Consider the following 17,230-nt stretch of genomic DNA (forward strand, 5'->3'; position numbering starts at 1 on the left):
CTGGTGTGATGAGGCTAAAACGCTGACTGTCAGGGTTCTTTATGCCTAATTCAGGTTCTTGTTCTATTCCTTGGCCTTTAGGAGGGACGGGCCTCTGTCAAACAACCATCACCCTTTTGACAACTTCCAAACTCCTCCTCTTTACGTGCTTATTTCTTGGAAAGTCATTGCTTTGGCAGAGAGGCACACTTCTCCCCTGGTGGCCGGACTATGCCCAGTGCAGGCTAAGCAGGATTCCCGAGGAGATGGTGGTGTGCGAGTGACAGACAGCTTCACTCCAAACAAGCTCCTGAAATTTGAGAGCAGGGCCCAGAGGAGAATAAGACTGAGTAAGGAAGTCTTGTTCCTTTGCCCTTGGATTGCCCAGTCAGAGGGATGTCTATCAGACTAGAAGCTGAGGAAGGGACTGGAACTAATAGCTTCTGAAGCAAAGCAGAGAAAAATTCATGAATCAAGCCAACATCTAGGGGGAAAGTCTTCTCTTTTTACCTGAAGACCCAAAAGAATCTTCTAGGAACAGGCAGAAAGGAGACAGCTGGAAACCCCTCTGCTTAACGTAGCCATGCACACGAATAATTGGTAACAGATCAAGGTCTGGATATGAAGGAGGCTGGGCTCTTCGGAAGAAAATAAAAACAAAGTTCACCAAAACCCAGAACTTAAGCTGAACTTCTCCAAGTCCTTCTGGTCCTCACTCAGCACCGTCTGCTTTTCTCCTGCCGCCCCAAGGTTTTCAGAAGATTCGACCACTTTGCTTTTCAAGGTCATGGGGAAAGTTCTACATCACCCAGTACACGGTGGATGAGGCTCATTGATTTCACAACGGATTTTACTAGTCTGTGATGATGACAGGCATCAAATGTCCATCCTGCACGAGTCCAGCATGAGGTCAGGTTCAGAAAGACACTCGACTGGGCGCTGTCACGGAAGCTCCTTTCCTTCACAGCCACACCGGGCAAAGTGCCCTGGTCACAGCTGACACTGTTCTATGGGGCAGGGAGGACGGCTAGCTGGTCTTCTGGACAGAGTTGACTATAAAGGAGAGGGGAGCCTTTGGGTGTAACTGGTGAAAAACAAGGGGACCGTACTTAGGCAGGACCCTAGGAGTAGCTGGAACAAGCCAGCCTGTAGCCCATGCTGCTGGCCAATGAGATGTGGCGATGCCGATGCAAAGTCCAAAAGGAAAAAAATAGAACGCAGCATGAAAAGGGTGTGTGTGTGTGTGTGTGTGTGTGTGTGTGTGTGTTAATTAAGATTCCAAATGTTATCTAGGGATCAAGTGTACAGCAAGAACCAGATATCAATCCAAAAGGGCTCCCCTCTCTATCATAACTAACATCTTAGTGGCACAGTGGCAGGCATTTTGGGAAACCAGACAAAGGGTAACCCCTAAACCTAGTGTCTAGAAGACCTTGATGGCACCGAGAAGGAGCCAAGAAAGCTCGGATGAGTTGGGCTCAGAGAAACAGGAAGAAATGCTTTTGTTAGTTTCTGGCCCATTTCTCCACATTTTCATGAATCAGTTCATGAAAACAAAACTCATCTTCACTGAGGAATGGACTTCTCCAATTTAAATTTCTAGTTTGCTTATATAAGTGCCAGGAAAGGCTGAGAGTACATGGGTCTGGGAGAGATCCAGTGGGTAAAATCCAGATGAACGTCTGGGTCCCATTTCCCCCAAGTGAGTCCCTTTTTGACCATCACTGCTGGAATCTATTCAAAGGGCAGCATCAGTAGGGTGATGCAAACTGGCATAAGAGAAGCTCCCACAAAATCTCTGGTTCCACCACCCCTGTGAACCCCCGATGCTGCGTCTCTTGTCCTGGTCCCCTTCACAGCTGCCACACACACCACGGGAGTCTGCGGGAAGTCCTGCCCCAGAGTGAAGGAAAGATGGAGAGATGAGCAAGACAGAGCTGACTTTTGGATGGACAAGCATTTTACCTGGTTGCCTCTTTCTAGCCCCTGCTGTCTGAGTTTGGGTAGAGCAGTTGCCAGAGCCAGGATGTCCTTCCCCTCCTGCCAGCCCAACTCTCCTCCTATCCTCTTGGTCAGTGTATACTTTCCTGAAAAACCACTGAGCAAAACTTGTGCCGTGGAAGTGAAAAGTCAGCCACCTCTCCTCTCCTCCAGGGGACGCGGAGGCTAGCGCAGTGAGGAGAGAGGCCGGTCAGAATGCCTCACGACCCCTCACAGTAAGGGCTGTCCCTAGAGAAATACCCAAACAGAGAACTGGTGCAGAGTAGATGGAGTGACGATTGGAGTGAGCTATGGCCTGGTCTCTCAAATGAGATGTAGTACAAATATGTCTGTCATAGTTTTGGGAAAATTGAGGGAAACGGAAGCAAACACAAGATATGCAAAACAGTAATGTCCAAACCTGTCGGTGGGTAGCAGAATAATGATTTACACTGGTGATACCCTTGCTCATTGTACAAATTAAAAAAAAGCCTCCCTTCCCCCAACCACATATAGAAAAGCACTTAAGAGTTCAAAGGTAAAGCTTGTCACACTCCAAATACAAAATGATTTACTTACATGCAGCAAAATATACAAGAGGTGAATTCAAAAACAAACTTAATTCATTATATTCGCTTGGCACAATTGCAATTCAATTTTAAAAAAATAATTGTAAAATACTGAAACTGACCTGAATTCAAGTATAACGGTTTCTTCAACAGAAACATTATCAATGCAATAAAACATTACACGGAATATATAGAAGCAAAACACCTTCTTGAGTTTTTCCTTAAATTTCTGTGTTTTTTAAAATACAGTTTTAATGCCAACAAGACTCACAATTGTATTTTTAAAATGAATATTATTGCATTGTTTTTGCATATCTTGTGGGACAGAAAATGCAAAGTTACTGATTCCTGTTTCAGAAGCAGAGACAGTGATTTGTTTTTGCTCTCAAATGGCCCTGGATTCAGATCCCCCCAGTTAACCCAGAAATGGGGCGCTGCACACTCACTAGGCGCAGGGCCCCCGCGTGGGCGCACGTACACACGGCCGACACACGCAAACAGACAACCCACTACATGCGGATCACACTCAGAGACTCTCGAACACGCTTCCTCTCTTCCGGCCACCCACACACCCAGCGTGGGAGAGAACCCCTCAGGCACCCATCTGTGCAAGCCCCTGTGAAGTGCATTGCTGATTACCTTTAAATTATAAAACCAATCGAAAACCATGTTTACTACCTATGGGAACCATACAAATTACTGGGCATACACAACGTCTGGTAAAACTCTCCCACAGGGACTGCAAGGACCCTCTGTAGGAAAAGGAAACCACACCCGTTTAATAACAGGATCAAACTGAACCCGATTTACATTTGCAAGAGTGAAAACAATAAGGTGGTGGCTACTGAACTTCGTAAACAGTCCTCTTCCTCCCCTCCTCCTGGGAAAATAAAATAAAAAACCCCAAAACAACAAAATGAAAACTGCAACATGCTGTCAAGAGAAATGTCAAACCACAGAACAAAGGAGCACTCAGCAGAACCCAGCTCCTCCTCGCGTTGTCCAGTGCTGGCTGCCCCTTCCTGCGGGCGCCGCTCCCCTCGCCGCCTCCGCTGCAGGCTGGCCGCTGCGGGCTGGGCTGCTGGGCTGGGGGCCAGTGAGGGGAAGGTGATCCTGACACAGGCGGCAACAGGCGGCTGGAGGTGGGGGTGGGGCAGCTGCTTCTTGGCCAAGCGCCCTCCCTCCTGGCTCCCAGCTCCTGGCCTCCTGCTGCCTGCTCTTCCCTCTCTGGTGGGGGTGGGGGGTGGGAGTCATGCCTGCCTCCTTCTGCAGATCCACAGGGCCCTGGCTCTATGGGGACAGTGAGGCTCGTACACAATATGTGCAAAATGATTTTTGTACAAGCAAAGTTGAAAGACACCCGTTTGACAAAGGTCCTTTTCGGTGGGGGCTACCACAGGAAGCTGAGGGTCTCTTTTGTGCCCAAGGTGAAGGCTGGTTCCTGGCACAGGGCTTGCAAAACCACAGGAGAGCAGGCGGCCTTCTCTCGCTCCTCCCTGACCCTTCCTCCTCCTCCTCCTCCTCCTCACCACTCTCCCTCCTTGGACACAAACTGGGGTTGCTGCTTTTCTTCCCCCCAAAAAGCTGACTCTCCATACCACCCAACTCTGTGTCTTGTCCCAACGAAATGAATGAAGACGCTGTTCCGTTAACTCCAGGTCACGAGAACAGTGAGGCACTTCTGAAACGAACCCTTTAGGAACATTGAGACAAATAAAAAACCCATCATCTCCCAGCCCAGCTCCTACAGGCTGCTGACGTAGGCTCTGCTGTCCTGCAGCTCCTCCTCGCTCCTCTGAGGCTCCTGGCTGGGCCCACAGGGCCCGGGCTCCTCGCCCCCTGCTCTGTCCTGCCCCTGGTCCCTGCAGTTAACAAAAGGTAAGAGGGTGCCGTTGGGGCTCTGCTGGGCGCCCCCACTGAGGATGTTGTCTGCAGCGTTCTCCATCTCCTCGATGGTCATGTCGCAGGCGTCAGCCAGCTCCTGGGTTGTGACCTCGATAAACTTGGGATCTTGGGCAAACTGCCCCAGTCCTTCCGAAATCAAGACCTGAAGGGGGGAGGGCCATGAGGAAAAACCAAAGAGGAACATTATTCCTGCAGCTCAACTCTTCTGTTTAGGGTTAGAGCAAAGGACTTCTGACTGGAAACTTCAGGAGTGTGTGCGTGCGTCTGCGTGCGTGTGTGAGTGCATGAGTGTGTGGTGGGTGCTCAGAGGAAAGGAGTGAGATTCAGGATGCACAGGCTGGAGGAGAGAGCTTTGGGCTGGGGTACTCAACAACTGTTACAAATACATGAAAACTTGGCTCACCGAGGGGCTGCAGGGGGTAGTCTCACAGCAGAGGGTTCTACCCTCTGCCCTTGTCTTTTCTCCTCCCTGGCATCCCGTATCATTCTCTCCGAGAAACCTCATTCTCTTTTGGTGAAACTGTTTTGCCCACTGCCCGTTGCCTGTCTGTGGGTGCGGATCCTGAGTACGACATGTGCAAGCACCGCGCTTGCCCCTGCTTCCTCTTCTGCCTCTGCTGGGAAGGGCCAGCGGGCAAAGCCAAAGCTCCTCCCCCCTCCCTAGAGGCTGCTTCAGTGACCGGTGTGGGGAAGTCACCCCGTGGGCCAGTGGGCAGGGGAAGCAGTGGAGGGAAGCGCGGAACACTTCTTCAAGTTCTGTTAGTCCTGCTCCCCGCCCCCCCCCCCGCACCCCCGCTTACTCTTTATCTTGCGTAATTTTTCTTCATCGCTCCACCCTTCCCAGCATGCTTATTATCTGTCTTTCCTCACCACCCTGTGAGCTCATCAGAGCAGAAACCCTATTCCTTACCTAGAACACAGTCTACACATGGCAGGTGCTCAGCAGAGATGTGTGGACTGAATAAGAGGCAACAAAGCCCCTGGAAGCACAGGGTGTTAGAGGTAGAAGGCACTTGGAAGTCATCTGGTTTCGTTCCCCACCTCCTGCGACAGCCTGACGACTGGACAGGCATCGTCTCTGCTTGCACATGTCAAGTGTTGGGGGCTCCCTGTTTCACAGGAAAGCCCTCATTTTGGAAAGATTGCCTTGTGTTAGCTACAGTCTGCCTGTCAGGTTGGTCCAGGTGCTCCAGCCCTGCATTTAAGACCTCTGGTCCAGGACCCAGAAGCCTTACAGGATGAAGATTCATGTCATGGCTTTTTTATTTTAGTCCTCACCCGAGGATATGTTTTTATTTTTAGAGTGAGTGGAAGGGAGGGAGAAAGAAAGAAACATTGATATGAGAGAGAAACATCAATTGATTGCCTCCCATATGCACCCTGACTGGGGAGTGAACCCACAACCCTTTGGTGCAGGGGTCCTCAAACTTTTTAAACAGGGGGCCAGTTCACTGTCCCTCAGACCGTTGGAGGGCGGACTATAGTTTAAAAAAAAACTAGTCGGCTGCTAAGCAACAGGCAGCGGCGGCAAAAACACCCGGCGGGCTGGATAAATGTTTTCCGCGGGCCGCATGTGGCCCGAGGGCCGTAGTTTGAGGACCCCTGCTTTGGTGTATGGGACGACACGCCAACCGGCCAGCGCGGCATATCACGGCTTTGTTAGTCACCTCCTCTCTAGGTTTACTTTCCGAATTCCCTCAACCAGTTCTCATACAAAGTGGTTTCTAGAGACCTTGCCAACCCAGTCATCCTCCTTTGGGACTGTTCCAATTTGCCAGAGGTGCCCTGAGATATGGTGCCAGTATGCAATTGGTGGTCTGACCAGGGCAGAGCAGGGTGGGCCCGAAGGTGCTCTTGTTCTAGACTAGAGGCTGTCAACCCTGGCTGGGAATTAGAATCATCAAAGAGTTTTTAAAAATACCCATTTACTTGGTCATAGGTTTCCAACCCCCGCAGGTTATTCTATGAGCGACCAGGCTCGGGAGTCAGACCTGACTGTGTGCGCACAGGCAGCCCACGCTCACGGCCGGGCAGACGGCACACCCGGTGTGTGGTGAACCCCGCAGCTTTCTCCGCTTCACTGGCCTGTGGTAGGGACGTGTGCTCAGTTTCTCCCTCCCTCTGCGTCAGCCCAGCCCCCACAGAAGTCCAGAATTGCCTGCCTGCCAGGCCGTCTGCCGGCTCTGGCAGTGAGGGCCTTTCAGGCCAGGAGACTGACACCCGGTCCACTTGGGAGAGAGCCGGGTACCCCCTTCTTGTTCTCCATGCAAAGTGCCTTCTGCCTCGGGCCTTTCCTCCCCCTGTCTGCCGTGCTCGGGGTCACTTACTGCTTCCACCAGACTGCTGGCACTGCCGTGGAACTGCCTGCCCCAGGCCCCGGCCTGGCTGGGCACAGTGAGGGACACCGGCCGGGCTCTCCGCGTGGCGCTGCTGCCCCCCTCGCAGGGTGTGGGCTCCCCCGACCAGGAGCTGCAGTGGACGGATGGGAAGCTGCTGTTGAGTTTCTCGGTGGACTCGGTTCCTTCCAGCCGAAGGGTGGGGATGGGCTGCGGGGGCCAGCCTCGGCTGCTGGGCGTGGCCGGGGGGGTGGCACACGGCCGGGGGAACGTGGTGGGAGAATGGCTTCTCTGGAGGAGGGGGCTCAGGCCCGCCACTGCCAATGCCTGTGGACACACAAGGAGCGCGGGTTACGGGAATGGTCAGGCCGGAGGCAGGCCTCTCGGCAGCGACTGCTTCCAGCTGGTCCCAGCTGCCTGGAGCTCACACGCCACCATGTCACCCGTCTGAATCCTCCCTCATCAAGACCCAGTGTACACTGCAACCGTCCTAAACGCATTTCCTGATGACCTCGGTCTGAAGCAACCCTGTCTCCTCTAAATTCCAAAAGTTGTGACAGACTGGAGTCAGGGTCACCTGCCCATCAGCACTGGCCCTGCCCCATCAGCTGCGAATTCTCCCCCTTTGGCTTCCTTGTCAGTTGACTGGAGAGGATGTGCCTGGGTCACCTGTACAACCACACACAGTGCCCACCGTCTCCCTGCCCTTCGGGCTGATGTGAGGTCCAAGTGAAGGAGGGTCTGCGCAAAAGCACACTGTGCGTCCAAAGAGACAAAACCAGGGCTTACTGTTTCAGTTCTTACAATTAATCTGGCCGTTAATGATGTCTTGCCAATCTCTAGCTCACCTTGTTTTTGAACTATTGTTCAGATCTCACACTGTATTGTGATTGAACTATTTACACGCTGTGCCCTCTGCCCCCCTGGTGCGTGAGTGCCCTGAGGGTGGGTCGTGGTCCCCAGGTGAGCTGCCGTGACGCCTGCTCTGATGTGCTGCATCCACGGGGCAGTGGCAGCGTGGGGGAGAGCCCAGCCCGAGAGGCAGAGAGAAGGGGGTGGGAGGTAGTAGAAAGGCATAAAGGGAGAATGTAAATGAAGAGCAGTTTCTTGCCTTCCAGAATGATTGAACAGATGAGTGAAATAAACTTCCAGAAACCCTTGAAACTATAACATACAGTGTCCCCCCAGCCTGCCAGCCTTCCCTGGCCACTGCTCTTGATGGTCCCCAGCCTGGGTCCTTGGGCCCTGGAGATAGTATGCATGCGGGCAATGCCACACAGGCTAAGCAAAACAGTGCATTTCTTTAAGCTGAAATAGTGTCAACTTAGCCAAGTCACACTGGCCATCTTATCTATATAATAAAGCCTAAGCAACCGTTATGGCGGAGCCACCAGAATGACCGGTTGCTATGATGCGCACTGACCACCAGGGGGGCAGATGCTCAATGCAGGAGCTGCCCCCTGGTGGTCAGTGCGCTCCCACAGGGGGAGCACCACTCAGCCAGAAGCTGGGCTCACGGCTGGCAAGTGCAGCAGTGGTGGTGGGAGCCTCTCCCACCTCCGTGGCAGCACTAAGGAGCAGCGAGCTGAGTGGTAAGGAGCAGCAAGTAGGTGGGCGGTAAGGAGTGAGGGGTCCCAGATTGCAAGAGGGCGCAGGCCAGGCTGAGGGACCTCCCCCTGCAGTGCATGAATTTCGTGGGCCTCTAGTGCAGATCATAAACTTTAATCAGCCGTTGAATGCCTTTGTAAAAAAAAAAAAAGGAAAATATATGTCTGTTGTAAGGGAGTGCATAATTAAAGAGGTAAAAGGTTTAGGAAACTCTAGGTTACAGCCTAATTTTTCTGGAGGTAAGAGACTGCCTTAGATAATTCCTTGAGGACTCCATTAGTTCTGAGATACTAAGAGCATTTTTGATGCTCTTTGGATTTTATACCGCAGAGCCATCTGTGCTAAAAGAAAAAGGTCAACAGTCAACTCTCCCTGGACCATTTTCCTGGGATATCACTCCCTACTCCTGACCATGTAGCTGGCTGGTTCTCCGATCATTTCTGTATTTCAGTGGATAGATTTTTGTGCCACTCAATTTCCAGGTGTCTTGCAACTATAGGTAGAACCACATCTGCTTGAGTGCCCTATGGTGTAAGCTAATGTCTTGGGGGTGGGGTGGGGGACACCTGTGCCACTGTAAGAAGAAAGCTCAGGTGGATCCTGGGACCGTGTGGGGAGCTCCTGCTCACCAGTAGTTCCTAGGTCCCCACCTTGGGAAATGACAGACTTTGTTAAGGCTCTCATTTGGGTAGAAAAAGCCCCTCCCCTGGGGGCTGCTAGGCTAGGGGTGGAGATGCAGCAGTGGTCTGAGACCGGGAAGACTGGTGTCTTGGGGACTTTGTCTAGCTTACTGGGGGGTGGTCAGTGGCCTGTCCAAAGTGTGGAATACCTGGTGATGAACCAGATGCAAGGGCAGGACTGTCTTCTGAGAGATGTCTCCCCCTTGATTCTTCTGTCGCTTCAGACATTCGAGGTGGAAGGAGGCCCTCCGACCTGCAAAGGAGCCGAAGAACCGGCATCAGAGCCAGGAAAGGAGACGGGGTCTGTGCCGATTTGGGCCCAGGGAGGGAAGAGGTCTGGATACACCTCCTCTTTACCCTTCCTCTTTCTCTGACACATACCACGCAGCTTAAGTCCAAGTCCGATGCCAAGAAGCCCTGCCCTTGGATTCCCTCTCGTCGCTTTGGAAATCTGCCCAGCCCACTGTGTGGGGCTGTCAGAGCCAGGCCTCCAGGGTTTCTGTCACCCTGAGTGCCTGACCAGTCATCGGAGGTGCCCACTGGCTGACACATCTGAGAGCGAGGCGCGTGGGCTTACCCAGGGAGGCCGAGCGGAGGAAGCCCCTCTTTGGAGATTGCCGGGTGTCCCTCCTGTCCTCTGGCGGTGCCAACTGCCGGCTTTCCTCATCCTGGTAGGAGAGCCTGGAACAGAGAACTCCTGGGGCTTGCTCCTGGAGGCTGAGACATGCACCCACAGGGACAGCTGCCACCCCAGAAGGCAGTTTCCTTTGCTCCTCAGGGAAGGGAGCCCCCACTTTGTGCTCCCAGGAAGGTTTGGGGAGGGGCAGCAGGGATGCTCTGAGCCCACACCTCTGATCAGAGGCAGTGAGGGCGCTCTTGGGTCAAAGTTGTGGAGAAAATTGGGAAAAAATTCTAGGCCCACAAGGTTCTTTCCAGGCATGGCCCGGGCTCCTCTCTTCCACATGCTGACACTCTTTACCAGGACTAGTCCCCACTTCACCCCAACTCCCCACCCCTTTCTCCCTGGCCTGCCCTCCCCTGCATCAGCACGGGCTCCACACAATCATCCTGTGAACAGCAGAGCTGTCACGGACACCGGGGCATCAAGTCAGTGGTTCCTAAGCCTTTCTGATGGGACTCACAGGTACACACACACACACACACACACACACACACACACACACACACACGACTGAACTAAACATCATGAACCACACTCACCATCATGCGCCGCACTCTGACACTTTCCGTTCTACTTTAGTCCATTCTATTTCTTTTAAAATGTCAGTTGCAGTCCACTAAGTTGACTTCACTACCCCTGGTGGACACAACTGTCGCTCCGAGGTTGCATTCTAACCCTGTCCTCTTACAGAGGAGGCCACTGACTCTGCTCCTCTGGGACTCGCGTCCTCGGAGGGCAGAGACCAAGTGCCTTTCTGCTCCTAGCCCCTGACTTCCAGCATCTGCAGATGTTCAGGAAAGTTTTTGAACCAAAACCTCTAAGCCAGGGGTCCTCAAACTTTTTAAACAGGGGGCCAGTTCACTGTCCCTCAGACCGTTGGAAGGCCGGACTATAGTTTAAAAAAAAACTATGAACAAATTCCTATGCACACTGCACATATCTTATTTTGAAGTAAAAAAAACAAAATGGGAACAAATACAATATTTGTATTTGCATGTGGCCCGCGGGCCGTAGTTTGAGGACCCCTGCTCTAAGCCAATGGTTCTCAACCTTCCTAATGCCGCGACCCTTTAATACAGTTCCTCATGTTGTGGTGACCCCCAACCATAAAATTATTTTCGTTGCTACTTCATAACTGTAATTTTGCTACTGTTATGAATTGTAATATAAATATCTGATATGCAGGATGTATTTTCATTGTTACAAATTGAACATAATTAAAGCATAGTGATTAATCACAAAAACAATATGTAATTATATATGTGTTTTCCGATGGTCTTAGGCGACCCCTGTTAAAGGGTCGTTCAACCCCCAAAGGGGACGCGACCCACAGGTTGAGAACCGCTGCTCTAAGCCTTTCCTCTCGTTCTCAGCTTGGTAAGCTCTCCCTATTATAACTTCTTTTAAACAAATCGTACCCATTCTTGAGGACCCAGCTTCTGTTTGACCTTGTGCCTGGCGCCTGTTATGGCCACCTTGACTTGGATCTTTTCAGAATGCCTGTACCCCTCACAGTTGTACCCTCTGTGAGCAATTAGTTAGAAAATCTCTGTCATTTTCCTCTTCGGAGATCATCTTAGCTTCCTAACGAGTTTGCAGACTCTCCTTGCGTGCAGAAGCCAGTTTAACCATGACCTAGCAGAGCACTCTATAAGCGCCAAAACGGGTGGAACATATGCTTTTTCTGATTTCCAAATTATGTGACCATGTACTGTATTAATTTGCATTCTCTAAAAATCTAAAGGCTAAAAGGGCTGGCCCTTCCTTTTTATAAAATGCTTTCAGGAAAGCCTTAAAACAATGCATCTTAAACTTTTTGAATGCAACCCACACTCATAAATACATTTTATGGGACTCTGCAAACACATACGTTGGCAATTAAGCAAATGTTTCACAAAATGATACTTACCTTTGTGACATTGGATATGTTATTTTATGTCCTCTTATTTTATCCTAGTCTGTGCTATCATGTGCTATGCTTTCTTTTAAAAGTGCTGATCATAACAAAGTAAATGCCACCACCTCCTAATTGGTCTAGATCTGCAGTTAAAAAACCCTTACAAAATTCCAGCGCTGACAAAAATCTCAGCCACCATTTGCCAACAGTGCCCTCTGCTGGCAGCTTTATTATAAGTAGTTTCACAAACGTTTGTTTACTGGTCAATATGTGTATGTGTGTAACTGAGTATCACTATAAAATATATTTTTTCGTTGTTTAGAAGTTTTTTTCTGAAAGCACTGTATTGTGAGGAAGGGCCAAGCTAACCAGGGGACTGTGTGTGTCTGTGTGGGTCTGGGGCTTCTGTCCCTAACGAGGTGACAGCTGCCTTGCAGGAGCTCTTCTGACATGTGACCTCTTTCCCCTTCCAGATCTCTCCCAGAGGAGGGACCCCAGGGCCTGCCTTTCACCCAGACCCCTCTACACATGCGGGCCCGCGGGGCAGAGGCCACAGGGCTCACTTGTCTGTGGAGACCAGGCTGGGCTCACTGCAGTACTCCGCGTCATCACCCATCTGCACGTCGTAGGTCTCGTCCTGAGAAAACTCCTCCCGACACACCATGGCTATCTGGCTCTCCCGGGAGTGGCACCTAAAGTGTCCAAGATGGAGAAAAAATCAGAAACTGCCAGCCCCCTCCCCTTCCTCAGCAGTACGGCATCACACGCATGTGCACACGCGCTCACACACAGCAGCCAGGCCCGCCTGCGACCGATCGCGGAGGAAGCACAGGACTGGGGTTAGGGTTCCATGTGGGAAGAGGGTTAGGACCAGGGAGACCTGAGTTCTGACCCCATTCAATTACCCTCTGGCCTAAGTGACTGAGGCCATCCCAAGCCTCAGGATCCCATCAATAAAACTGGAATAACATATGCCCTGCCTGACCCAGAGGCTTGTTGTGAAGAACAAATGAAGCAACACACGAGATGGTGCTTGGGAAGGAGAGGATCAGCCTTTAAGGAAGGGTCCTGGGCTGCACTGATGGAGGGGGGTGGCCAGTGAGCGGGCTGCCCCTTCCCTTCACTAGAGGCAGTGGGCCTTTGGGCATTTGTTGGGCAGAGCTGAGAGGTCCTGGTGTCATGTTTGGCATTGGCTCCCTGGAGTGCAGGCGTGGAGAAGAAGGCTCAGAGAGCGGCTTTGTGCTTCTAAGCCAGTGATAGCGAACCTATGACACGCGTGTCAGAGGTGACACGCGAACTCATTTTTTTGGTTGATTTTTCTTTGTTAAATGGCATTTAAATATATAAAATAAATATCAAAAATATAAGTCTTTGTTTTACTATGGTTGCAAATATCAAAAAATTTCTATATGGGACACGGCACCAGAGTTAAGTTAGGGTTTTTCAAAATGCTGACACGCCGAGCTCAAAAGGTTCGCCATCACTGGTCTAAGCAGAGGGGAGTGTGCCTGAGGCCCTGCTGAGCTGAGTCTCCATGGAGCTGGCAGCACACATCCCTGCCACGCCCACATGTGCCTGGGATTCTACCGCCTTCCCTCGGCCAGTCTTCTGCTCACCTCCTCGCACCTTCCTTAGCTCCCTTTCCTGCCTGTGCCGGGTTCACTAGCCCCTCCATCATTCTTCCTCTAGACCCAGAAAGCCAGGGCCCGCATTATCCTCAGACTCATGAGGCGTCAGAGAAACATCCCCCTCCATCCTCAGAACTGAGTGCTGGGACTGAGCGCAGTTGTCTGGGGGAGGCCCTCACCGGTGGCTGCCCACCCCACAGTCCCAGGCTCTGAATGGGGTGGGAAGAGAGGGACAGGGAGGGAGCTTTGGTGAGGCACACGGGATGCGCTGGACACAGGGAATGGCAGCAGGCAGGCAACACCACTCCTCAGGGGCCACTGTGTGCAAGGTAAGCTGGTCTGTCCCCAGCAAAAGCAAGGCCAGTGCCGGAGCCACCTCAGCCCTGAGCTGTGACACGAAGGACAAGGTCCCAGAGCTGGAATTTTGGTTAAGTTGTCCCTCTTCACAATTTGAAACTTACTGCCCTGACTGTTGTTTTTCCCAACTGTGATGGGTGGTGGGAGCTGAGATTTAGAGAGCGCTTACTATGTGCTAGGCGCTGTGCATGGATCCTGTTTCCCTAACAGATGGATCTGTGGGGAGAGGAAGAAATCCCCAATGTCCCTCCCTACCTCCTCTCTAAAGTGATTTTACCTTCCTTACTTAATACACAACGAAGTCTCATATGAAAATTCCCTTTGAAGGAGGGGTCAGTTTACACTGAGACGCTAGTGATGAACACAGCAAGCCTTCCTTGGAGGATAAGGGGAGCAGGGAGAAGATGGTACTAGGACTGAGTCCCTGAAGGACATGGGAAGGGGGGAAGGTTGCAGAAAAGGGAGGGGCCGCCAAGACAGCTTGGGCCAGCCACCTGGATGTTGACATCCTTCTGTGCAAACCAGCCTTTCTGATCAGCACACCAAACCCAGGGCTCACACACGGCCCTGCAGCTAGAAGGCATCAGTGTGAGTGGGCAGGACTCGCCAGCACTGCTTGGGTGGTGAGCCAGCTCATCTTAGGCAGCAATGTAGACAGATGGCCGGCTTGACTTGTCTGCCGTCAGTCACTGGTAAGTGGCCAGGCCATGTGGACGTACAAGGGTGCCGCTGGTTCCTTGAAGGAAAGCAGCTCAGGACACGTGCCCATGGATTGAGAAAGACGCTGGGACATTTCAATTTTTCTGAGCTCAAGGGCAGAAAAGGAGACTGGCCCAAGAACCGGGCATGCTGGGATCTGCCACCCGGCTCTGGGCGAGCAGTGCAGCTAAGGGTGAGGTGGCAAGGTGCAGATGCGCGGCCTCTCCCACCGGCCTGGGGAGCCAGAGCTGCCCACATAGGCAGGCAGACCCTCTAGGCCAGGCTGTGCTCCCAGAGGCCCAGAGCATGGCAGCAGGGAGAGGGCTATCCCAGCACAGCGCCCTGGAGCACCAGGGAGCAGAGCACAGGGAGAAAGAGCCGGTCAGGAGGTGGGAGGCGCAGTCAAGACCAGGAATGAGCTACTCTGGGACAGATGAGCCACTGCTACAGCGAAGGGCCTCCTGCCACCAAGAGGCCCCTCCCTGGAAGGGTGAGAAGGGTAGAAAGAGGAGGCGGTAACTTCATTCCCCTCCCACTTGGGGAACGGTGTCTGTAGTGTAGCCAGGATGCAAACATCTTGGGGCTGAGAGGCCAGGGCCTCTGCATGGGCGGGGCTGGGCCCAGAGCACAGAGCAGGCTCTGCCAGAGGCGTGCTCCTCAGGACACTTGCTGGCAGTGGGGCCACGCGCCTTCCCTGAGCATGGCTGCCACCTGTAGTCAGGGCAGGACCTGGGAGGCGGCCTGCACCCTGCTCTCTCCCTGGATCACGGGGCAGCAGCGTCCACCCCAGCGTGAGGGGTGAGTGCAGGCCGGGGGGCCAAACTCTCCTCCCCGACCCCTCTGAGCTGGAGTGTGTGAGGCCGCGCAGGACCCTGGGTGCCCCGCCCGCCTGCTTACCTCTTGGAGCTGAGCTTCCACGCTGCCTCCTGCACCCGGATGGCGGGAGACAAGGGGGGCCCATGGCCCTCCACGGCGCTTACGGAGCTGGGGTAGCGGGTGGGGCGGGGAAAGCGGCCCAGGGCAGTGTTGTTGGCGTTGTTGATGTTGGCATTGGAGCCAGTGGATGAGTAGCTGCTGGGAGTGAAGGTGGAGTCCACCAGTTTCTCATGGGACGGGGACTCGGTGTGGCCTGGGCTGTTGGTGGCCTTGTTGATGTGCAGCGGGCGCTGAGTGGTGAAGGTCTGGGGGAAGGTGCTCCGGCTGTCGCTTTGGTAGTAGCTGACGTGGTTGCCGAACAGGCCACCGGCCCTCTGCAGGCAAGACAGGAGGGGTGGGTGGAGGAGGACGCCTCCGTGGCAACCTCTCCTCCGCAGCCACCGTAAGGGAAGTTGTCCGCCCTCTGAGAGCGCAGCCACGCGGGGCAGCACGTGGTGGGCGGGGATTCTTCACCCACGTGGCCTGGCAGCTGGAGTGGCAGGGACCCATCAGTCCCCTCTGGAAGGGCTGGGGAATAGTGAGGGACAGGACATCCTGTGGGAGCCAGCCAGGCTGGGCAGCCGCTGCCCGGGGAGTTTCTAATGAGCCTGCGGAAGACTGGGGTTGAGTTCAAGGATGAGTCTAGGGCGCCCAGCCTCCCCTGCACCTGAGAGGGGTGGCAGCTGAGGCACTGCGAGGTCTGAGGGGCGGGGAAGGGCCGGAGGCTCCAACAAGATTTAAAAATGGAACTCCAACTGGCTCACTGGGCTAGAAACTGTGTTAGCTAAAGGCTTTGAAAATAAAGATGATGGATTTACCACCTCTATTATATTATGGCCTCCTTTCCTGTGTGTGTGTGCGGGGGCGGGGGTTGTGGGGGGGGGGAGTCTTAGAGATTTCAGATCTGGAACTGGGCTCATGCCCAGCATTCTTTCCTTGTCCTGGACAAGTGGGCAAGTAGCTATTGGCAAGGTTGGTCGGCGGGGTCTGGGCAGGGCCCTGTCAACCTGCTGCTGTGTCCCTGAGGCCGTTCAGTAACGCACACTTAGCAGTGATGAGAATGAGGATGTGATGACAGGTCAGCTACAGGCAGGACCATTTCCTCTCGCCTCCCCGTGTTTCCACAGCCTGGGGCCCCGGGCACGGGGCTGGGAGGGACAGGTGTGCGCTGGCCCTCGCTGGAGAAACACTTAGATAAATGCCTTCGGGATCAGGCAGGTACCACCAATGAACGGAGAGAGCCGGATGTAAGAGCCCAAGCATTCCAGTCATGTTGTTCCTACTGTGAACACTGAACTCAGCCTCCGGCCCAGGGGAGGAGGGGCAAGGCTGGAGGGACCCTGTGACCTGGAGAACACATGTCCCATCTAGGGGACAACTGCCTCTGGGCTCCAGCCCTCTGCTGCCATGGGGGCCACAGCCTAACATCGACAGGGCTTCCCATGCTTTAAAGAGAAACCAGAAGTCTAGATTTTTATTTGAATGTGCCCGATTTTCAAAGGCTGGCGAACTAAATGGGCCTGCATGTTAGCTGTGGCCCAAGGGCCATCACTTTGCTGCTTCTACAAGTACATTTACTTTCTCCTTGGAAACATTTCCCTCGGAAAATGGGTCCCTCTTCCTCCTCCCAGAGCCCGCGATGCCCTCAGAGCTGCCATGTCCTGGGAGCCCTGGCTTGAGAGGGACTTGGGCTTGGAAAAGGGGAGGGGGAGGAAATAGCTGGTGGGCAGAGCTGGAATCTGCCACAGAACTCGGGCCTTTCTCCCTGGGTTTTCTTGGCAGGACACCAGTTCACCCTCCTGCTTCAACCGAACTTGATTAAGGTGGAGAGTGCTCTGCAGCATCCGCCTACCCTGAAGATGTCGTCTTCAGAGGCGGCAGACACAGCCTCCTTCATGGCTTTGTCTAGTTCCTCCTCGGCTGTCAGGTCTCCGGAGATGGCCCGTCGGATCTCGGGCCCGATGTCGTGCAGCGTGCGCAAGCCAGCCTGGAACC

The 17,230-nt window shown here is 53.2% G+C and overlaps 1 protein-coding gene across 8 annotated transcripts in view; it reads right to left on the reverse strand.

Moving 5' to 3' along the window:
- Positions 1-2,386: 2,386 nt before the first annotated feature.
- The window catches only part of CACNA1C (calcium voltage-gated channel subunit alpha1 C), a 587,470-nt gene continuing 572,626 nt past the window's right edge, over positions 2,387-17,230 (reverse strand). For 7 of the 8 annotated variants that reach the window (XM_023756709.1, XM_023756710.1, XM_023756711.1 and 4 more), the window contains 7 exons: positions 17,088-17,222; positions 15,218-15,570; positions 12,200-12,328; positions 9,635-9,738; positions 9,207-9,310; positions 6,761-7,096; positions 4,205-4,575 (listed from right to left, as the gene is read on the reverse strand). In XM_023756709.1, the coding sequence (XP_023612477.1) occupies positions 4,273-4,575; positions 6,761-7,096; positions 9,207-9,310; positions 9,635-9,738; positions 12,200-12,328; positions 15,218-15,570; positions 17,088-17,222 (1,464 nt within the window). In that variant the 3' untranslated portion in view covers positions 4,205-4,272. Of the gene's footprint in view, positions 4,576-6,760; positions 7,097-9,206; positions 9,311-9,634; positions 9,739-12,199; positions 12,329-15,217; positions 15,571-17,087; positions 17,223-17,230 lie in introns of all 8 variants that reach the window. The other variant, XM_023756704.1, reaches the window with a different exon arrangement.

Source organism: Myotis lucifugus, unplaced genomic scaffold, assembly GCF_000147115.1.
Source record: "Myotis lucifugus unplaced genomic scaffold, Myoluc2.0 scaffold_98, whole genome shotgun sequence".
Lineage (NCBI taxonomy): Eukaryota > Metazoa > Chordata > Mammalia > Chiroptera > Vespertilionidae > Myotis > Myotis lucifugus.